The sequence below is a fragment of the Drosophila persimilis genome, unplaced genomic scaffold (genome assembly GCF_003286085.1).
Source record: "Drosophila persimilis strain 14011-0111.01,24,50 unplaced genomic scaffold, DperRS2 tig00000191-arrow-pilon, whole genome shotgun sequence".
Taxonomy (NCBI): Eukaryota; Metazoa; Arthropoda; class Insecta; order Diptera; family Drosophilidae; genus Drosophila; species Drosophila persimilis.
This window is the reverse complement of record NW_020825298.1, coordinates 6,666,398-6,687,644: the sequence shown is the minus strand read 5'-3', so window position 1 is coordinate 6,687,644 and position 21,247 is coordinate 6,666,398. Positions and strand designations below refer to the sequence as shown.

The following is a 21,247-nucleotide window of genomic DNA, read 5'->3' as shown; positions in this document are numbered from 1 at the left end:
AGCTTTTGCCTTAGCTACTCCTTGATCTGTGACTCTGACCTCTGATTCCTGCAGGTGCGGCTCGCCTAGTAGCTATGAGATATGCAAACAGCAGACAACCGAATTCATTCCATATGAGGAAATACTCAAAGCACAAAATTCGACATCACCGCTCTGGCTGAACACGCTCATCCTAATGATGTTCTTTCTGGTGTTCCGCTGCCTGGGCTACGCGGTGCTGCGCTACTTGCGATGCCCCAAAAAGACGTGATATCCACACGAAGGACTTCCCCCAAAAACGTATACATATCTATCCGAGAGCACGAGGAACGAGGACTATACCAGTGATACATACGTCAAATGCTAGACCATTTAACTCGGAACAAATTTTGCTAAAGTGCGCCAATTTTGTGATTCAGTTTACTTTTCAAGCCACACACACACACACACCATTTATTATTACCTACTATTATTATTAGCCCCAACTATTACTATTATCATTGTAGTGTCTAGGATATCTAGGAGAAGTGTTGGCCGCGGGAGAGGTCGAGATCTGTAAACGGAAATCTTTGTTTTGTTTTATGCATTTTAATTGTTAGCCGTTTAAATTATTATTCGCTATGTTTTTTGCTGCAGAATCAAGAGAGAGAGAGAGAGATGAGTGGAAAGAGTATGTTTTAATGCACGTTTTAAAGTAACCCCCCGCCCCACGGCACCGTATGTCTGGCCAATTTTCCACAAAAAAAAACACACACACACATACGAGTATATGTAAATCTATATAAATTGTTAATTTAATATGAAAAAAACCGCTAGTAATTTTGTAGAATTTTTGCAAATTTTTTTTCGCTTGGGAAAAAACACTGTGATTTAGTCTGCTAGTTTTTTAATTAGTTTTAAATTGAATGCTGCCAAGCAAAATTGAATGTGTCGGAGGCACACATTAGAAATGGAAAAATGAAAAAGCAACAGCAAAAAAAAACAACCTAATCGCATAATCAACCAATTGTATGAAATTATGGTATAAATTGTATTTTGTTTATATTAACTAATTATATGTAATTAAATTTATTTAAATATACACATACTGTACATGCAAATGTAAGCAGAAATCCCGTCAAACAATATTTTCACTTCAATAATTACGGCACTGTCGAGGGCTTCGATTTGCGAAAAACAAATGTGTAATATATCTTTTTATTTCAACAAATTAAATCTAGTTGACAATATACAACTTAATAATAGTTCAACGAGCTTTGGATGCTAGGGCCTTCAGCTCGCAGCTCGGCCATGTCATACCGGGCAGTAGGTGTTGGTGTGTACATTGTGTGTGTCAGATGAGAGGCGTCTCCCAGGTGTCTCGGTCCTGAGGAGACCCCTTCCAGCCAGTTGTAGCTGGATTTGGTTCTTTACATCCTTGGCGTTGATGGGTGTTAAAAGAAAGGACACCGCGGCCCTCATATCCGTAGGTGTTATATTTTTGTTTATATATTTGTTTATTATATTTTTATTATTTTTTTGTTCTGGCTGCCAACAGAGTGAAAAATCCGAATCAACATCAGCGGAGGTGTTTCCCAGACTGAAATTAATTTCCGTTTCGGCCACAATGGACGTTCAGCAGTCACTAAAAATAGTCTTCAATCTGATGTCAAACTTCCGTTGGAAACGCAGGACCTACACCAAGACCACCACTGATGCGTTGCATTTTGTTGACTTTTTTTTTAGAGGTCGACACGAACACATTGCAGTGCGTTTGTGTGAGTAGACAGCAAACAAAATGGAACAAAAAGTGTTGTTGTATTGGTGCGGATTACGCAGCGCCGCAGTGCACTTCCCTATGCACATAAAATAGGGCCCTGCCGAACCCTGACTTAAAACCATCGGTTGAAGCAGCTTTTCAACTTACAATATGTATATTCCGCGTGCAGCGGAAAATTGTGAAAGGTCTTAAAGTCTCAGATGCAAAAAAAACATAGGGACATTGAAAAATAAGCCATATTGACACGGTTATTGATGCTGTTCCAGAATGTGCTATAGGGGTATACACGCATAGGTATTATTTCAAAAGAATACAAAAACTAAAGGAATAGGTAATATATTTATTTAACATTCAGCTGTTTTTTACACTTTGAATGCTTTCCATATTTGTTCTTCAGTCTTCTAGCATTGACTTGCCCTTGGTTTCTTTCAGGAAATATGCAAAGAAAATAAAACTAAACGCCGAGACGCCACCACACGACCACATGGTGGCCGATATGCCCCAGTGTCGCATGCAAAGTGGGAAAATATTCAGCATTAGAAAGACAAAACTGCTGCAAACAACAATTGCAATCGAAGCAGCTTTGGCACGTATCTGGAAAAAACAAAACAATTAAAAAAAAAAACACTTTCGTAGAGATATTCCCTACCTTAAGGGGAAAGATTTCGACGAGGCAGACAAAGAAGCAGCCCACGAGACCAATGTTGCCCAGAAAGATGTCCATCGACATGAGGACCAGCGGCACCCAGCTCCATTCGCTCAGATCGTACGTCTGGGCGTACTTTGTGAAAAACCCAAAGGATATTAGGCTGATGGCAACGCCGGCGGTGGACACGAGCATGAGGAGCTTGCGGCCACAGATATCGCAAAGCAGGGTGGTAACATAGCTGCCCATGATCTGTACCGCTCCGATAATGATTGTGGAGGTGTCCGGATCCATGGTGCTGCCCGATTTCGAAAATATATCGGACATATAGTTGACCATGGTGAAGAGACCGCTGAACTGGTTGGCAATCAGCAGAACAAGGGCCGGACCATACGCCCTGAGTGCAGGACGCGATACTGAAACGATTCGTAATTGTTAAAAGATCCTCTGAAAATGTTGAACCTACCAAAGTCCTTGAATGTGACGGCATCTTTCTTATCATCGCCTTTGGTCAGGGCAATCTTCATGTGCTCGAACTCCTCCATGGAACGGTTCTGATCATTAATGTTGTCGCCATCCTTGATGTTCTTGTAGTAACGGAAGGATCTCTCGGCTGCCGCATATTTCCCGATGCGTATCAGATGCATGGGCGACTCTCGTATGAACAGCAGGATGGAAATGAAGTAGCACAGCGGAAGAACCAACACCATCCAGGGTATGTCGTAATAGGCCAGATGAGTGCCCACAATGTAGCCCCCCAGCACGCCGACATTCACCGATAGCATGACCATCGCCGAGAAGGTTCCACGGATGCTGTAAGTGATTAATTTTCGATTAGTTCCTTGTGCCGTGACATTGCAGCCTTAGGCTTATCTTTGTCATTGCAAAAGCCCCCTGGCTGTGACAATAAATCATCGGCTACTTACTTTGCGTCTGAGATTTCACTGAGGAAAATGGGATGAACAATGTACATGCCGCCGCCCGTGATGCCAGCCAATAGCCTGCCCACATAGAGGTACTCCACGCTCTGGGCAAAGTAGACCAGGAACCACAAGCACTAAAAGAACACACGCACGCGACACAATGAGGCACCATCTCCGAGAGTATTCTGTCTTTTTGTTGCATGAATTTTACCGAATGTGGAATGGCCAAGAACAGCAGGCATCGTTTGCTGCCCAAGCGCCCGAGGAGCGTTCCAATCAGTATATTGCCAGTCACTGAGCCCATGCCCAGCATGGAGCCCACCCAGGAGATTTCGAACTCGGATTTCACCTCAAAGCCAATGGGGGAGTTCGACTGGAGCTTCCGCAGTGTGGGCGACAGCCAGCCAATGCCAATGCCATGCGAAACAGATATCAAATTGACTGCGGAAATGGTTAACCAGGATCTGGAATGATCGATATTGCAGCCGTCAAGTGTCCGGGAAAATACTCACTTATCAGAGTGGTCAGTAATTGGTATCGATTGCGGCGATTCAATAGGCAATTGGGACGTGCAAAGAGTCTCCCAAGCATTTTGGTAAGTGGAAAAAAGTAACTAGATGTTCGGGTTTTTGATGTAATTCCTAGTTCTTTATTAGCCTTTTGCTCGTTGCTGTCGCATTGTCAAGGTGTCTTTGTTCACTGAAATGTCGTTCGAAGGGAACAATCAACTTAAGTATCTGTATCTGGCCGGGTATCCTATGGCCATATAAAGATAAATTCTGGGCTTAGGCTAATCGCACGGGTGCGATGTCTTTTTGATAAGTTCTCGTTATCTTTGCAGTAAATCACCTAAGCCTCCAGTAGCGATTTGCCCCTGGTCTCCTCCAAATAGAAGCTAAAGTAGAGAAAGCAGGAGAACGTAATCACACTGCAGCACCACATGGTCACGGAAATCCCCCAGACGGCCACACAGATCGGGAAGATCTTGAGTGTCAGAAAAACTGTGGAGCTGAGGATGACCACAAAGGTGGATACGCACGCCGATCGAATCTGAAAAAGATTCAATAGATACTTGAAATACTTGGCATTTGGATGATGATCCCAAGACCTACCTTTGCTGGAAACAGCTCAACGAGCACCACAAACAGGCACCCAACCATTCCAATGTTACAGAGAAACACATAGAAGGAGAGGATCACGAGGGGCAGCCAACCCACCAACGATAGATCGTTTCTGCTGGCAAAGAAGGTGAAGCACCCAAAGGTGGCCAAACAGACAGCCGCCCCCGATGTGGAGATCAGCATCAGGATCCTGCGTCCGTACTTGTCGCACAGCAAAGTGGTCACATAGTTGCCCACGATTTGCAGTACGCCAATCACGATGGTGCACATGCCCACGTCCAGGGTGGTGTGCGAGGCGGCGAAAATGTCCGACAAATAGGTGGTGATGCAGAAACTGCCGCTGAACTGGTTGCAAATGAGTAGAGTCAGCGCCGAGGCATAGGCCTTGAAAGCGGGCCTGGTGACTACACAATGGGAAAAGTTGCAAGTCCTGGGTTTCAATGGGATATGGAGCTGCTACTCACTGAAATCCCTGTAGTTGAAGGACATATCGCTTTCAGCTTGCGCCTTGGTCAAGGCAGACTTTAGTTCCTCAAACTCCCTGACAGCCTTGATGTCCTCGCTTTTGATGTTCTTATAGAACCTGAAGGACTTCTCGGCTGCCGCGAATTTCCCCTTACGTATGAGATGATGCGGGGTTTCCGGAAACAGGAAATTGCAGATGAAGTAACAGACCGGCAGGGCAATAATAAAAGGGGGTGCCGTGAAGTAGCTAACTGTCGTGGATATGATGTAGCCCGTGAGAACGCCCGTATTGACGGACAGCAAAATCATGGACCCCAGACGCCCGCGAATGCTGTGGGAGATTATATTGAGAAGGAATTGATGGTGTAGTCCGCTTGAAAGACTCACTGGGTATCCGCAATCTCGCTAATGAATGTGGGCAGAACAACGTAGCAGGCGCCGCCAGTCATTCCGGCCATCAGACGACCCACATACAGGTACTCCACACTTTGCACGAAGTAGATCAGACACCAGAAGATCTGGAAGTATCAGAGATCCCCCATCTACATGGTGAAATAATTCTGGATCGTCCTTCTTACCGAGTAGGGAATGGCAATGCCGAACATGACCATCTTCCGACCGATGCGATCTTGTAGAGTGCCCGCCAGAAGGTTGCCCATGACACTGCCAATGCCCACGAGCGAGCCAATCCACGATATCTCCTGCACAAGTACGGCAAAATCGAGAGGAGACTGTGCGGTTTGCAGATCCCTCATCACCGGGGACATCCAGCCCACGCCCAGGCCATGCGAGAAGGTGGCAATGTTCACTGCGGAACGGAATATTGGAGTACTGGATCCTCTGGCCGAGCCGAAGAATTCTTACCCAGCAGGGTAACCAGAAACTGATATCGATTCCTGGCACTCAGCAGACAACTGGGATCGTCAAAGAGCGGAGCCAACCGCAAATTAAACGTCATGGCTGCGTTACCATTGCCGGACTGAATGAGAGCCTCACTTAATACCTGATCTTCCCCATTAAATCCGCGCTGCCCGCTTATCTACAGATAAACTCGAAGCCATTTACTACAGCTCTTAGTCTCTGTAAACGTCTCTGTCTGACAGATGAACCCAAAAAACACTTAGATAAAGTTTTAATCTTCAATCATAGATTTTCCCTTGGTTTCGGACAAGAACAACAAAAAATAAACAAAAGTAAGCAATGCCGAGATGGCCGAGAACCACATCGTAATCGATATGCCCCAAAAGTGAAGGAACAGGGGAAATAGCTTCAAGGTACAGAAGACCAGGATACTCAGGAATATCACCGATATGGAGGTAGCCAGAGAGCGTATCTGAAATGAGAACCGTTTCGGTTACTTTACTGATGAGACTCCTCGGAAGAGAGTTTCCTACCTTAGATGGAAAGAGTTCCACCAACACAAGGAAGAAAATCCCAATAAGCCCGATGTTGGCCAGGTACACAATGAGAATCATCAATGCCAGTGGCAGCCAATTGAACTCGCTGAGATCGTAGATCTGCGCGAAGTGGGTGAAGCAGCCAAAGGCGATGCATCCAATGCCCACACCCAAGGTAGATATCAGCATGAGCAGCCGTCGTCCAACGATGTCCACGAATATGGTCGAGGTATAGACTCCTATAATTTGCACTGCTCCGATGATGATCGTACAGGTGTTGACGTCCAGCACCGATCCAGATGAGGCGAATATATCAGACATGTAGTTGATGAAACTGAAGACGCCACTGAACTGGTATCCCATGCACAGGACAGCCGCTGCACCGATAGCCTTCAGAGCGGGCCTGGTAGCTAATGGAAGGTAAGATTAGATTTGCTATAAGAAAATCGTACAGATGTTAGCTCACTCAAATCTCTGTAACTCAAGGATGTTTTGTTCTGGACCTGCTGGGCCAGTATTGCTGTTCTCAGCTCTTCAAATTGTGCCTTAGACGTTTCTCCTGTTTGTTGATTTCTATAGTATCTGAACGATTGCTCGGCTGCACTCAGTTGGCTCCTTTTGAGAAGATATGGTGGTGTTTCGGGTAGCAAAAAATTGGCCAAAAAGTACGAAATGGGCAACAATATTCCCAAATAGGGAACGATGTGGTATGGCAGATAAGTGCTCAATATATAGCCAGCCAGTATTCCTAGATTGACAGATAACATCAGCATAGAGCTCAGGGCACCTCGAATGCTAAAAGATACTGTTTTATTGCGATCGGAATAATGTGTGTGGTATCTACGCACCTGGAATCGGCCACTTCACTGATGAAAATGGGAATTACTACATAACCAGCGCCTCCAGTAAATCCACACAGGAATCGCGCTGCATACAGATAGCCCACATTCGAGGCGCAGTAAATGAGAATCCACAGACACTGTAAAGGCAACAGATTATTCTGCTAATGGAACCAATAACTCTTCAAAAATAATTTACGAACCACATTCGGTCCGGCCATTAGATAAATGCAAAACTTTCTCCCGGCTCGTTCCAGCAGCAGAGCCATCGTCAGATTGCCGCACAAACTGCCCAGACCGAGCATCGAACCCAGCCAGGATATCTCGTCGATGTTCACTGCAAAGTCCAGAGGCGAATCGGGGGTTTGGATCTTCGTTAAAGTCGGCGACAGCCAACCCACACCAACGCCATGACCAAACATTATGATGTTCACTGTCGACCAAAATTATTATAATTCATGGTTTTCAAACCGAGATCTCTTCCTGACTCTTACCGATCACTGTGGCCAACAGCTGAAACCGTGTCTTGGGCTGCAGTAGGGAATTCTGGCAGATGTTTTTCATTTTTGCCTGCGAAATGTCTTCCAGTCGAGAGTATCTGTACGCAAATGCCGAACGGCGTACTTATGATATTCCACAAAAAGCAAAAGCTCACGGAATATTTCGACAGTAAACTTTATAGTCCGTTGTATTCGAGTTTATAGAAGACGTACGCTTACATCTGGTGGTGCCTAAATCTGTGAATTTGGATTTTGTTTTCGGTTCGTCTGGTATCAGGTGAGAGCATCGTATTTGAGAACAAATACTCGGAGTTCTGTCACCAAACAAATAGATTAAATGCCGGCCGTGTGGCAATTCACAAGTCAAACAATGAATTGCGATTTTACGAAACGAAAACTCTTGTCGTATCTCAAAAAAAGAGGCTTGTCTATGGAGGTAAAAGTAAGAGAATACTTCCACTAGGAAATGTTTTTGGTCTCCCCAAAGTAGGCTATCCTTTCAATATCTTGAAACAGAGTATTGAAAGGTCACCTGTCCACCAGGCAAACGTACAAGCCTCTATTTACAAATAAAACTAAAGTTTTTCTGAGAAATAATCTTTAGTTTGGAATAATTCTAGGTACTAATGTTATCTGTATTAAAGGCAATCATAATACTGTTAATTTTCTCTTTCATTCAGGTGTCAGGTCTCGTTACTTTTTACTCTTAACTCGTTACTCTATTTCGCTATTAGTTATATTATAGCTAATATTTACATTACTAAATACATTTATTTTATTCCCCAAAGTGTGTTGGACACTGTTCCTTTAGAGAACACTTATCTCAGCTTTAGAACCGTCTAGATGATAATGTTTATAATATTATGTCAACAGATCGTAAACAATGGCGCGAGCGAATAAGGTTTGGAAGACATTGCTCAAATAGGAAGCTAAAACTGTGATTCTTTATTACTATCCCAGTAAAAAATAAGTTAATTAATGATATAAGAGTTAAGCAAGTAAGAGAGAACGCTTTAGACGAGTGCGTCGGCAACGAGATATGTGATACTCCATTTATTGTGGATATATGTACATTAGCTTCTGATAGAAGCTATGTTATAAAAAATATAGGTGAATGCTCTTCTGGGAGATCTGCATGAACATACCTAATGTACACCTCTACTCTCTGAATAGTTAGTCAAAAATAAAGCACCAAGTTATTCCGGCTCAAATTTTAATCTTCAATCATGGATTTTCCCTTAGTTTCCGGCAAGAACAGCAAGAAATAAATAAAAGTCAGCAGGCTCCAAGTGGCTGAGAACCACATGGTAATCGATATGCCCCAATTGTGCATCAAATAAGGGAACAATTTCAAAGTGCAAAAGATCAAGAGACTCATCCATATCAATGACATCGAGGTAGCCAAAGAGCGTATCTGAAAAGAGGATCGTCAGTTTTCCGATGAGACTCCTCAGAAGGGAGAGAGCTTCTTACCTTCGATGGAAAAAGTTCCACCATCACAAGGCAAAATAGCGAATTTATCCCAATGTTGGCAAAGTAAATTATGAGAATCATCAGTGCCAGTGGAAGCCAATTGAACTGGCTGAGATCGTAGTGCTCCGCAAAGTGGGTAAAGCACCCAAAGGCGATGCATCCTATGCCCACGCCTAGGGTAGAGATCAGCATGAGGAGCCGTCGTCCAACGATGTCCACGAATATGGTCGAGGTATAGACTCCAATAATTTGCACTACTCCGATGATGATCGTACAGGTGTTGACGTCCAGCACCGATCCAGATGAGGTGAAAATATCAGACATGTAGTTGATGAAGCTATAAACGTTGCTGAGCTCAAGTCCCGCGCACAGGACAGCAGCGGCACCAAACGCCTTGAGGGCAGGCTTGGTAACTAGAAGAAACACATTAGTGAAATACGTTTTACTCTAATAAAATGATCACTTACTCAAGTCTTTATAACTCAGATGAGATGTGGACTGCGACTGCTGAAGAAGGACCGCTGATCGAAGATCTTCAAATTGTGCCTTGGACGTTACTCCTCCCTGTTGATTTGTATAGTATCTGAAGGATTTCTCAGCTGCATTCAATTGGCTCCGCTTCAGGAGATATGGCGCCGTTTCAGGGAGCATAAGACTTGCGAAAAAATAGGCAATCGGCAGCATAATACCCACGATGGGTACGACATGATATGGCAGATACGTGCTCATTGTATAGCCAGCCAATACTCCAAAGTTGAAATACATCATCATCACGGAACTAAGGGCTCCTCGAATGCTTTGGAGTAGTCAAATATATAAAAAAGAAGGATTTATTTGCATGACTTAGTTTATCAACTAACCTGGGATCGGCGACTTCACTGATGAAAATGGGAACTACTATATACAATGCGCCTCCAGTGAACCCGCACAGGAATCGCGCTGTATAGAGATAGCCCACGTTGGAGGCGCAGTATACGAGAATCCACAGACACTGCAAAATCAAAAGTCTTCCTTAGGGAACAAAAATACAACCATGATGATACGCACTGCATATGGTCCGGCCAGAAGATAAATGCAAAACTTTCTCCCCGTCCGTTCCAAAAGAAAGGCAATGGCCAGATTTCCAGCTAAGTTTCCAAGTCCGATCATTGAACCCAGCCAGGATATCTCGTCGATGTTGACTGCAAAGTCCAGGGGCGAATCGGGGGCTTGGATCCTCGATAAAGTCGGCGACAGCCAACCAACACCAACGCCATGTCCAAAGGTAATGATGTTCACTTTACACAAAGTCCATTAACGAATCTTTCGAAGGATTTGATTCCTCCACTCACCGATCACTGTGGCCAACAGTTGATAACGCGTTTTGGCCTGCAGTAGAGAATTCTGAAATACTCTTGTCATTTCGTTCAGTCTGAATGTTTTCTGGTAGTGTCTCATCTTAAATGCCAGTCCGCGTTTTTATGGGATCCGGTAAACAGCAAAATCTCATGTATGACAGCTGTATGCCAAGTATGTTGCCAAGCGAATAATAAATCTTAAGCTTGCGAGTGGGAGACATTTCACAAGATAAAAACAAAATTGCAGTTCTTACTAACCCTTACTAAGCTTTAACGTGTATCTTAGAGCTGGTTGACAGCTGATCGAGAAAAACGTGTTACAACGTGGCACAACAGCTGATTTTTGTGTATAAAAGCAGCTCCGGCAGAGCCATCGGAACTAGTTCGTCCCCGGACAGTCAAGGGGTATGTATTGACTACTGTGGTAGAGGGATTCGCCAACAGCTCTGGCGATCACCTTCCTCTTCTATCCTTCGAATCCCATTTCTTTTGGAGCGTACTTTATCCTCAGTATTCCTTCTCTCTCGGAGTGTACTTTGACCTCCGCAACGATTCCTCTCCTTCTAATCAGAATACTATATAGTATTAATACATATACGTTTCGCTCGAAAGCATTTATAGCTTGAACGTATTCATGGAAATCTCTAATCATCGGCACTATTGTATGAAATCCATTACTGAGGCTGATCAAGTTGTGCTGGTGAACGCGACCAATGATTGTCTTGGATCTAGGGTTTTGCGATGCTGAGAGGGCACTTGAGAATTGAGCCCACATCAATAGAAGGATGAAACCAGTGCAAATCATAACCAAGACCCGACACAGGCAAGTCGAATACGACTATCGGAAAAAAATCTCGTTTGAAAATACAAATCATTTCCTACAATAATACAAACACCAGTTATGGGAAAACCCTTGGCTATCTCTCTTCCGGCAAAAGCAACAATGTTCCACAACAAAAACAAGGCCCCTTCCTCCTGAAGTACCAAAGAAATGATTTGATTTTTCTGCTTTTGCCATATGGTCGGTATCACCAACCTTCTAGTCTGTTAAAGTATAAGTCATGTATAGTAAGGAAAAGAACCACACTTCAAAGAAAAAAAACCTACAAGAAAATAAACCCCCATCCCTCGGCAAGAACAACAACGCGTCACTCCCTCAGGAAATTGGAGCCTTTCTCGTGTATATTAGTTTTGTGGTGGAAGTGGATGTGTGTAACTGTAACATCCAGGAAGAAACGGTTCCGTACCCATATAAAAAGTACAGTCTGTCCGTCCGTCTTGAAAAGTGCCTAGATCTCAAAGACTATAAGAGACCTATAAGAGACCTCATTCATTGGCTACGATGCCAATTCAGCGAGCACCAACCGCAGTAGGATACCTGGAACCAACAAGGGTCTCTGCGGAGCTCTGGGGAGATAGATTGGTGCAGTAGCCAGGGAATAGGGTGAGGAACAAGTCCTCCCTTAGGTCCCGGGCCCTGGGCAGACTAAGATGCTGTACCTCGGTCTAAGAACTTCCCTACACAATTGTATTACCTGTGAATAGTATTTCCCTTAACTGTGTCTCCTATTAGTAGGCTACATTTAATATTGAATTTCTGTTGTAAGTGTAAGCATTTACCTTTTTGAGCTTTTCTAAAAATGTGAGATAAACTTGTGCTTTACAGGATTAAAGCTGAGTGCAAGTCTTTTATATATATGGTAGCTTTTATTTGCATATACCTACAAATAAAGGTCCCATTCACCCACAGAAATTAGTATTTTTTCCTCTGAAAGTTCAGTAAATGGCCTTAGGACCTCACAAAATGGTTTATTATTAAATTTTAACAGTTTTTCCGATAATAAAATTGTGCACACAATTTGTTACAAAAATCCGGAAAAAAATGTAGTCGGCTTTCTGGTATTTTGTCGAAAAATTTACATCAAAAGCATTGCAATATGTCTATTTTAGGCATTTAAGCGAAGTATCCACAGATAACATTTCGACCATTTTTTAGTTCAAATATTTACTTGGTTGTTTTTTGAAAAACTTTTTTTACGACAAATAGGAAAACAAAATATCAAAGTGGAAGAAACAATAAAAATGGTCAAAAACTTACACATTGGGTTGCTATATCTTCAGGTATATCTACCCCATCAACACGAATTAAAAGTCCTGTGAAAGGTCTTACAGTTCTCTTCAATTGATGAAGTTTTGTAAAAATCTGCGCTGCAGATGTTGAGGTAAAATAATGAAACTCATGAATGAGGAATCGTCTCGTTTGCTGATGGGCGATAAGAAAAACGACTCGTACAGTCAAGTACCCGTATAACTGGCTATAAAGAGCATCTTTATCATCCGAACAGATTTCTTAATTGCCCAGAGACAATTATTCGCCATGTGGTTGGTCCTTATCGCACGTGTTCTTATCTAATCAAAAATATATTCCACAGATGTGTGGGCGAAAGCTGTGAAAGATTGAGGCTTCAACACTTGAAGACAATGATGGCAGCTGTGCTTTCCCATCAATATGCAATAAATGGCGAATTAAGGCGTTTTGAGATTTTAATAAAAACATTAACAAATCATTTAAAATTAGTTGTAATACTAGAGGTTGGCCAAGATGGCTTCCGTCGTCTTGCCCTTGGTTTCGGGAACAAATATGGCTATGAACAGAGCTGCGCTGAAGGACATGCTGGCGAACATAAAGACGGTCCCATGCATACCCAGTGATTCTGTGAACAGGGGCATCAACTGCGGGAAAAGATAAAGTATTATAGCAGAGTTATAATGCAACCAGGAGGGTTGACTCGGACCCACCTTGATTGCGGCTGTGGCAATCACCCAAAGCACTGACATGAGTATCATATTCGCTGTGCTGCGTACTTTGGGCGGCAGGATCTCCGCTATGACCAGAAAGGGTAACGTCAGCAGACCGCTGGCGGCCAGGAGCAGCATAAACGAGAAGCCAGCCACGGGCACCCAACCGAAAGAGCTGACGTCGTAGCCCAGGACCTTGAGATAGCTATAACTGCCCATGGCGCTCTGACCCAGACCAATGCCCACGGCGGACACGAGCAGCAGGATCTTGCGACCCGCTCGCTCCACCAGAACCGTGGACGCGTAGCAGCCGAGCAACTGAATCGAGCCGACAATAATGGCCGACACAGTGGGTGCCAGACTGGCGCCGGCCTGCTCGAAAATCACAGCCGTGTAGTTGACCATCGCAAAGCAGCCGCACAACTGATTGAACATCACGAGGCCCAGACCAATGAAGAAGGCCTTTCTCGTCTTGACATCAGCTGGAAACAAGAAGGGAGTTCTTTAGCACCTCAATGGCAGCGTATTTTTCTCTGAATTACTCACCAAAGTCAGCACAGGTTACGGCATGTTCGTCGCCATCATTGTCATTCCCATCGAGATCTGTCTTTTCTGTGGGCTTCAGTTTTTCCAGCTCCAGTTTGAGATCTTCACTGAGTTCCTTGGCGGGGCTGAACTGAATATTTCGATAGTAGCGCAGAGATAGCTTAGCCTCCTCCACTCGATTGTGCTTGGCCAGGTACTCCGGTGTGTCCGGCATAAACCAGAAGCAGCCCACAAACAAAAAGGATAAGGTAGAGACAATCCACGACACTGTGGCATAGTCGAAGTAGTAGCCCAAAACGAACGCCAGGACAACTCCACCATTGCATGTCAGCACCAGGAATGTGCCCAAAACACCTCGAACACTAAGCAACAAAAGGAATCAATCAATGGCACTCATTATCAACGAAGAAATCTCACCTGTCCGATGCGAGCTCTGCTATATAAATGGGTATCACCGAAAAGCAGCCGCCTCCCGCTACGCCGCCAATGAATCGAGCAATAATCAAGTGCGTTGGAGTGCTGGCAAATGGTATTATAATCCAGCCAATCTACATACAATATGGAACTTTATTTTCAGCTAATCGATGCGATGCAGGTTCATGGTTCATACCAGATTTGGCAGCGCCATCCATAGGAGGGACCACCGCCGGCCGATCTTCTCCGCCAGCCAGGCAAACAGAATGCCCCCGAAAAGACCGCCTATGCAAATGGTGGATGCCACCCAGCCCTGATCCTGAGTGCTTAATGGTCCCGTTTCCAGGGGACTATCCTCGCCGCCCAGTTCCAGAAAACTGGCCGAGGGCCAGCCACAAAATGCTCCATACGATATGGACACAATATTTACTGCGGAGAAGGGTAAGATAGATATTTAATACCCTGATTTTCCCCCAAACGTATGCTATATTGAATGGATATCTTAAGTATTCCGATTTTAAACTTGTTTTAGTAGAATATCCACTATAATACACATCTTTGCAGCACTCTCACTTGAGGTTTACTAACCACTTATGGCAGCCAGGTACTGATATTTAGTACTACCCGAAGAACTCATGATGTTAATGTGATTTTTCCACTGATTAAACTAGTGTATACAGTATGTATATTCATCTAAAATGCATTGCCCGACGACAGCGAATCCTCGAATGCTCGATGGGCGTTGTTTGCCACTAAGTTTTCACGCTTAACTAAGCGAAACCAGTGGCTGGAAGATAATATTTATACATTGCATTAGATCGTAAATGAACACGAAACCGCCAGAGAGCCAAGTTGTAAAGAGAATGCGCGACAGGGAGCGCAAACTCTGTAGATTACGGGAACTACTGCTCGTATATGGTACGGCGTTATCACCGCACCTCATTATGCTCATAGAGAACTCGTAAGAGAACGGGCAGAACAATCAACTAAACGAAAACTAATATATTACTGCCTCAGGGTGTGAATGCATATTTGTTGTTGCTAACCCCCGAGGGATTATTTACAATTATAATTGCAGTGCCCAATGCTTTTGAATTATTGCCCATTTCCCTGATTTGATAGCCGTTCGACACAGCAGCTGTAATGAGAGAGAGAGAGGGGCAACAAAGAGAGCGAGCAGGAGAGAGAGAGAAAGATTAGGCATTGCGATTGTAAATTACATACTAATAAGGCGCAAATATTTGCCACTGTCCCCAGATACAGATACCCGCCGCAAACAGACGTCCGTCCGAATTATTCCCCATTAAAGGCGTAAATTTGGATTACTCTTTGGCCAGCTTAGGGTCTTGTCTCTGTTTGTTCACCAAGCGAAAGTACTCGTGCCGGAGCTGGTTGTGTGATCATGAGGATGATATGGGGGCCACAAGGCGTGCTAAGAGCATGCGCCTCAAAAGAAAAGGAAAGCCAAATATGATGGCCAATCGTAAAGATATTCTGTCTCTACTGTTTCTGATTAAATTTCAATTTGTCTTTGAAACTTTTTTCAGTGTAGATTTGAAGCAGTTTGAAAGATATGAAACGCGTGTCCCAACATTTCGTAATATTAACAACGTTCTGGACGTTTTTTTGGCTAATCATTAATTAAAAAGCAATTCCAGCGACTTTTATCTTGGGTAATTTCTGGGCAGAACCCACCCCGTGCGTGATAAGATTAATATGATCTTCGGAGAAGGGCAAGAGTACCACAGAGTGGAGTACAGATAAGACGAGGTTCCCGCCCCCCCTTTACCAGAATCATTTCTGAGCGGATGAGTAAGAATTTAGAAGGTATTTCATGTCGGTATGCAATAAGAGAATTCGATGCATATGTTACTGTCCTTCGTTAAATCGAAACTAATCTACATTTATTATATTAATACTATCGTTGGTATGCGAGCTAGCAGGTGCATGCCTCAAATGTGTGTGGCAATGTGTCCATTGGTTATAGCCGAGCCCTTGGCCACTCCCCCATCGTCCACATAGCCGAGCTCACGTTGCACGGCGGATGCCCGTCGGTTGCGTGTTTCCGGCAGCAGGGGCAACGATATTAAGCCCACAAATATGGAGGCACCGGCAAAGACCCACAGGTACAGGACCAGGCCAGGAGCAATCGAGGTCTTGACCGCATTGAATGCCTGCAAGAAATATTGACCAAAATCAATTTGTAGTCGCATGCATGTGGCAACGTTGCTGCGGCTACCAGAATTGAACGTACCTCAATCATGCCGAAAAGCAGCAGCCAGGAGAACGCAGAGGCCAGCGAGTAGAGCACATCATGAAGCTGTGCGAAGGATACGAGATGTTTAGGCTTTCAGGAGTGTGTGCCTTAACGGCATGACCTACCTTTGTGGGCAACACTTCACTGCTGACAACCGCCGCCAGTGGGTACAGGCCGAAGCTGACAAACAATAGCTGGATGGCCAACAGGAAAATGGGCAGGTAACGCTCACAACACGCACCCAACATCCAGTCTTTACCAAACTGCTTGAACAGGGCCAGCGCAATGACCGCGGCAGCAGACATTAGCGAGGAGAGGCAAAGCAGAAGCTGCAAAAATCAACCAATCAAAAACAAATCGTGAGCATTGCTGCGCTACAGGTCTTAGGGGTCAAAGCAGACCTTGCGCGGCAGACGAGGGCCGACGAGACGGGCCAGGAGTGCGCCCACGCACTGGGCTGAGGCCAGGATAACGTAGTTCGTCTCCGTGGAGTAGCCAGTGCGTCCCAGGAAGTCGGCGGCATAGTTGAGCTCCACAAAGACGCCGCTGAGCTTGGCGCAGACGGTAAGCAGCAGGCTGACAAAGATCAGACGAACAATGTAGCTCTGGGGCATGGGCGTTGAGCCAATGTTCTTGCCCAGGCTCTTCATCTCGGCCTTGAACTCAGCCAGTTCGCTGAGGTATTCGGGCTTCTCCCGGTCGTCGATGTCGCGGATGCCGCGGTACCAGCGGAGCGACTTCTCCAGGCAGGCCACGTTCTCGTTACGCATATAGAAGTGCGGGCTCTCCTGCACAAACGGGAAGCTCATGGTGAACACAAAGGACACAGCACAGCCGACTATGTTGACCAGGTCGTAGGGCACGTAGTAGCTCAGGACAAAGCCCAGCAGGATGCCCATGGTGCGCCACAGTTCGATGGTGAAGGTGAGTCGTGCCGCCTTCTCGCGCGTCTCGGATATCTCGTTAATGAATATGGGCAGGACGACGAAGGCGGCTCCAGCGGCAACACCCGTGAACATCCGCGATGCGTAAATGTGCACAATGTCGAAGCCAAAGTGAATGCAAAACCATCCGAACTGGTGAAAGTCAGCGTGAAAGTCGTTACTGTAATTAGGCAATTCATGAACCCATCAATGAATTGGACTCACAATTTGCAGCAGGCCCGACCAGAGTAGCACCGACTTGGGTCCGATGCGCAGGGCCAACACTCCTGAAACCAGAGCTCCGATAGCAGCGCTGAGGAAGAGGTATCCTGTCAGCCAGGCGGTGCCTGCTGGATCCGTCACCTTGTTCAGCGGCGTTCGAGTCTCCGACTCGTAGAGGGCCATGTGGGCCGGTGTTATGCCAAACATAATCCCAAAGTTAAAGCAGAGCAGGTTGCCTAAGTGAGGGGGAGGAGAACTGGGGGTAAGTGGGTGATATTGTGCATCAGGGTAGTGTTCGGGGGCACTCACCAATGGCTGTGGCAACGCTCTGAATGGCCCGGCCACTGACTTTCGTGGGTAGGCACATGATGTTGCTCCTGTTCCGATCAGAGTTGATTTTTCCGCACTAAATATTCCTGCAACGCGCTGCACTGAAGCTACACACTGAGAGTCGGTGAATGGATGCTGTGCGGGTATTTATGGCTGCGGGGCCAATGGCTGTTATCTTACCGTGGAAGCAGATAAGAGGCTCCCCGAAAAGAGTCGCCCGCAGCGTTATCCAATTGAACCCAACGGAGGACCGTGACCAGACCAGAGTAGTGTTTCCCACTTGCTTATGTATAGTTGAGTTGGCAGCTAAAATGAGCAATATCTATGCAGATATATATTTGCCCAACGTGAGTCCACAAGATGATAAGATGTGAGGACTGTCTACTGTCTGCCCTGGTTGGCTACCTCTGTTGCTGCTGCTGATGAATGTCCGGATGTCGGCATCTGTGCTAGGGTAGCTCACAGCGACATCAAACAATAAGTTGGTTAATTGAAATGCGAATAATTCTTCGGAGTCAATTAAAAGCAATTGCAGAGGCAATTGAGAGGCAACTATAAACGATTGAAGAACATGCAAGTGCATGAGTGCAATTTTCCTTTCAACTAAAACTAGTTGCGATATGTTAGTTAAAATGCATTTTAATAAGAGTCTTCAGGCCTATCATATATTAAAACATAGAAACTCCATTTCAAATTTTAAACAGTCAAACCCGCCAATATACGCGATACTATATCGATATGGGCTTATCGATGACGATAGCTGCGATCGTAGCCATACCAAAGCTGACTGCTATGACACGATAAACAGCTGACTTTTGCCGGGAGTTTTTGTTTATCGCAGTCTTAATATTGTTTAAACTGTAAAAATACAATGGCCAAGGCACCCGAACAATGGGGCGAGATATATGCAGCCAACGAAGCCATTTGGCAGGCAGAAGAACCCACTGCCAGGAGCAAACAAAATGCCTGGCGCACACAAAGAATATTGCTGGCCCAAGCCACGCGGTAGATTCTCATTTATTGTAAACAAAAACGGCCTTGCATTAACATTTTAACAAATTGCAGACACTTAAATGATGCGATCCATAATGCTGTAACCAAAGAGCATTTTGATAAACTGGAAACAGGCAGGAGTTCTGAGGAAATCGTTAAGCAGCGCGTCGAGAGATGCCAGCAGATAATAAAGGGGAGTCGGCGATGCGGTTCCAGGCAATCACTGGTGTTTAGAATGCCCTCGTCCAGCGTATTTGAGCCTGCTTGCCGGGGCACCTATGAGAGCTGCCAGCACAATGAATTGGCTTCGAGGGATTTGCACAAACTACTAGCTCCTAGTGGAACTAATGATAATGCGTCGCGAAATTCAGTCGCACATTTCCCAGCAACAGGACGACTGGTATCTGTGGAAACAGCCACCAATCCAAATAAGGGGGTGCATTTGAATAATACTGAGGAGTCCGATCCGAAATGGTTTGGCTTTCGTACTGCCCGCGAACAGCAATCGCTGGATGATTTAAAGGTATGTACATATGTATGTGCGTGCTAATCAACGAAAAATTTGTCAAACCTTCATTTCTGTTGAAATCCAAGCAGAAAAAAAATCCACAGGGTGTAAGCGCTCCATCCGATATCATGAATTACAGGAAAAAGACTCTCGGAGGACGGCGTACGGTTCATTCAAATTATGTGCCGCCCACAGGGCAAGGGCAGGGCCAAAATGACAACCGCAGCAAGGGGTGAGAACACATTTCGCATTGCGAATCGTATTGCATTAATTCCAATCTCCCAGCAGTTCCAGCGCAGGCAACATTCCGGCTTCGCTGTCGCATCTTGATGCTCAAATGGTTGAGCAAATAATGGGGGAGAGCATGCACAACTTCAAGAATGTGGGTAAGTGTATTTCGTATGCGCGCTATTATATGTACACAAATATTGATATATTCAATTAAATTGTAGCCTGGGAAGATATTGCCGGCTTGGAATCTGCCAAATCAACATTCCTGGAAGCCATTATTCTGCCGCTGCGGCGTCCCGATTTGTTCACTGGCGTGCGCTGTCCCCCACGAGGTGTTCTGTTGTTTGGTCCGCCTGGGACCGGTAAGACATTGATAGCCAAAAGTATTGCCTCTCAAGCCAAGGCAAAGTTCTTCAGCATCAATCCCTCCACCCTTACTTCCAAGTGGGTGGGCGAGGCCGAGAAGCTGGTGAAGACTTTGTTTGCTGTGGCTGTTGCCCATCAGCCATCCGTAAGTTAATGGATGATAAAGCCTCTAGGCGATGCCAATACCTTTAATGCACTTCCCAGATTATCTTTATCGATGAGGTTGACTCACTTCTATCGAAGCGTTCTGGCAACGAGAACGAGAGCACGTTGCGCCTGAAAAATGAGTTCCTGATACATTTGGATGGTGCTGCCACCAACGATGAGCATCAGATTCTGGTTATAGGAGCCACTAATCGGCCACAGGAGCTCGATGAGGCAGTGCGTCGACGCTTTGTGCGCCGCTTGTATGTCCCACTGCCCACAAAGGAGGCACGTCAACAAATCATCGAAAAGATACTCGCCCAAGTGAAGCACAGTCTTAGTTCGCCCGAAATCAATGAGCTGGCGGAGCTCACTGATGGCTACTCAGGGGCGGATGTAGATAGCCTGTGTCGTTATGCATCAATGGCTCCGCTGCGTTCGCTTACCAACTCCCAGATGGAGGTTATACAGCCGCATCAGGTAATACTTCTGTCAGAGTCTTGTAACAACTATTACAGATTGAACTTTTATAATTTGCAGTTGCCTGCCGTAACCATGGAGGACTTTAAAAAGGCTCTGAAAGTGATTTCCAAGAGTGTTTCTCCGGAGGATTGCCAACGATTTGCCGAATGGAATGAAATCTATGGCATCAGACACTGAGAAAAGGTGATTTTACATTCGAAGTAAGAGAAATTCATTTGATAATTTTCTTGTTTTTTCTTTTTGTTTAATAATACTTTGGAAACTATGCATGAACACAAAGTAAAGGAAAGACTATTGATTAAATTGTAAAATGATTTTGGGGTTGTATCTAAATGTATCTCCTTTTGTTGAAAACTCACAGCACATCGAAATTACATTTGTATACATAAATTAATTATAATTATATTACATATTATTATATAATTATAATAATTAACTAATTAGCTAATCTAACTATTTACAGAAGTTCTTCGAGTTAAAAACTATGCGGGGGCAGTTGGAAAATTGCGTGCGAAGTTTTCTTATTCCTAAAATTTGTTTTCGCCACTTTTTTGGCACAAGAAGAGAAGCCAGAGGTGTTTATAACTATTAT

The 21,247-nt window shown here is 44.9% G+C and overlaps 8 protein-coding genes across 12 annotated transcripts in view; 2 read left to right on the top strand and 6 right to left on the bottom strand.

The window, feature by feature from the left end:
• The window catches only part of LOC6588856 (ABC transporter G family member 21), a 30,952-nt gene extending 30,193 nt beyond the window's left edge, over positions 1 to 759 (top strand). For both annotated transcript variants that reach the window (XM_002015050.2, XM_026988779.1), the window contains one exon: positions 55 to 759. In XM_002015050.2, coding sequence (XP_002015086.2) covers positions 55 to 250 — 196 coding nt within the window. In that variant the 3' untranslated portion in view covers positions 251 to 759. The remainder of the gene's footprint in view (positions 1 to 54) is intronic.
• Positions 760 to 2,058: 1,299 nt separating this feature from the next.
• Positions 2,059 to 3,915, bottom strand: LOC6588857 (facilitated trehalose transporter Tret1). Its single transcript, XM_002015051.2, has 6 exons — positions 3,820 to 3,915; positions 3,519 to 3,748; positions 3,311 to 3,441; positions 2,851 to 3,197; positions 2,388 to 2,800; positions 2,059 to 2,332 (listed from the first exon to the last, which is right to left on the bottom strand). The coding sequence occupies exons 1-6, from the start codon at positions 3,896 to 3,898 to the stop codon at positions 2,132 to 2,134; spliced, it is 1,401 nt and encodes a 466-aa protein (XP_002015087.1). The 5' UTR covers positions 3,899 to 3,915; the 3' UTR covers positions 2,059 to 2,131.
• Positions 3,916 to 4,147: 232 nt separating this feature from the next.
• LOC6588858 (facilitated trehalose transporter Tret1) lies at positions 4,148 to 5,858 on the bottom strand. Its single transcript, XM_002015052.2, has 6 exons — positions 5,758 to 5,858; positions 5,472 to 5,701; positions 5,281 to 5,411; positions 4,893 to 5,224; positions 4,420 to 4,832; positions 4,148 to 4,357 (listed from the first exon to the last, which is right to left on the bottom strand). Exons 1-6 carry the CDS (start codon positions 5,849 to 5,851, stop codon positions 4,157 to 4,159), a joined length of 1,401 nt encoding a protein of 466 aa, XP_002015088.1. The 5' UTR covers positions 5,852 to 5,858; the 3' UTR covers positions 4,148 to 4,156.
• A 155-nt stretch (positions 5,859 to 6,013) lies between these two features.
• On the bottom strand, positions 6,014 to 7,728 carry LOC6588859 (facilitated trehalose transporter Tret1). The gene is made up of 6 exons (XM_002015053.2): positions 7,624 to 7,728; positions 7,333 to 7,562; positions 7,139 to 7,269; positions 6,757 to 7,085; positions 6,288 to 6,700; positions 6,014 to 6,226 (listed from the first exon to the last, which is right to left on the bottom strand). Exons 1-6 carry the CDS (start codon positions 7,691 to 7,693, stop codon positions 6,026 to 6,028), a joined length of 1,374 nt encoding a protein of 457 aa, XP_002015089.1. The 5' UTR covers positions 7,694 to 7,728; the 3' UTR covers positions 6,014 to 6,025.
• A 1,114-nt stretch (positions 7,729 to 8,842) lies between these two features.
• On the bottom strand, positions 8,843 to 10,503 carry LOC6588743 (facilitated trehalose transporter Tret1). The gene is made up of 6 exons (XM_002015054.1): positions 10,434 to 10,503; positions 10,150 to 10,379; positions 9,963 to 10,093; positions 9,570 to 9,898; positions 9,103 to 9,515; positions 8,843 to 9,043 (listed from the first exon to the last, which is right to left on the bottom strand). Exons 1-6 carry the CDS (start codon positions 10,501 to 10,503, stop codon positions 8,843 to 8,845), a joined length of 1,374 nt encoding a protein of 457 aa, XP_002015090.1.
• A 2,462-nt stretch (positions 10,504 to 12,965) lies between these two features.
• On the bottom strand, positions 12,966 to 14,928 carry LOC6588744 (facilitated trehalose transporter Tret1). Its single transcript, XM_002015055.2, has 6 exons — positions 14,787 to 14,928; positions 14,395 to 14,627; positions 14,202 to 14,332; positions 13,785 to 14,146; positions 13,239 to 13,720; positions 12,966 to 13,172 (listed from the first exon to the last, which is right to left on the bottom strand). Exons 1-6 carry the CDS (start codon positions 14,833 to 14,835, stop codon positions 13,026 to 13,028), a joined length of 1,404 nt encoding a protein of 467 aa, XP_002015091.1. The 5' UTR covers positions 14,836 to 14,928; the 3' UTR covers positions 12,966 to 13,025.
• Positions 14,929 to 16,067: 1,139 nt separating this feature from the next.
• LOC6588745 (facilitated trehalose transporter Tret1) lies at positions 16,068 to 18,308 on the bottom strand. 2 transcript variants are annotated; one of them, XM_026988500.1, is made up of 7 exons: positions 18,111 to 18,308; positions 17,910 to 18,044; positions 17,604 to 17,836; positions 16,857 to 17,531; positions 16,581 to 16,784; positions 16,453 to 16,518; positions 16,068 to 16,372 (listed from the first exon to the last, which is right to left on the bottom strand). In XM_026988500.1, the coding sequence occupies exons 2-7, from the start codon at positions 17,965 to 17,967 to the stop codon at positions 16,151 to 16,153; spliced, it is 1,458 nt and encodes a 485-aa protein (XP_026844301.1). In that variant the 5' UTR covers positions 17,968 to 18,044; positions 18,111 to 18,308; the 3' UTR covers positions 16,068 to 16,150. The 2 variants fall into 2 exon arrangements, with proteins under 2 accessions (XP_026844301.1, XP_002015092.1); XM_002015056.2 differs by having other exon boundaries at positions 17,910 to 18,037.
• A 779-nt stretch (positions 18,309 to 19,087) lies between these two features.
• Positions 19,088 to 21,182, top strand: LOC6588746 (fidgetin-like protein 1). Of its 3 annotated transcripts, none has more exons than XM_026988728.1 (7): positions 19,088 to 19,446; positions 19,521 to 19,663; positions 19,720 to 19,817; positions 19,884 to 20,173; positions 20,233 to 20,652; positions 20,713 to 20,855; positions 21,119 to 21,182. In XM_026988728.1, exons 1-6 carry the CDS (start codon positions 19,159 to 19,161, stop codon positions 20,830 to 20,832), a joined length of 1,359 nt encoding a protein of 452 aa, XP_026844529.1. In that variant the 5' UTR covers positions 19,088 to 19,158; the 3' UTR covers positions 20,833 to 20,855; positions 21,119 to 21,182. The 3 variants fall into 3 exon arrangements, with proteins under 3 accessions (XP_026844529.1, XP_026844527.1, XP_026844528.1); XM_026988726.1 differs by having other exon boundaries at positions 19,717 to 19,817; XM_026988727.1 differs by having other exon boundaries at positions 19,717 to 19,817; positions 20,713 to 20,838; positions 21,119 to 21,167.
• Positions 21,183 to 21,247: the final 65 nt, after the last annotated feature.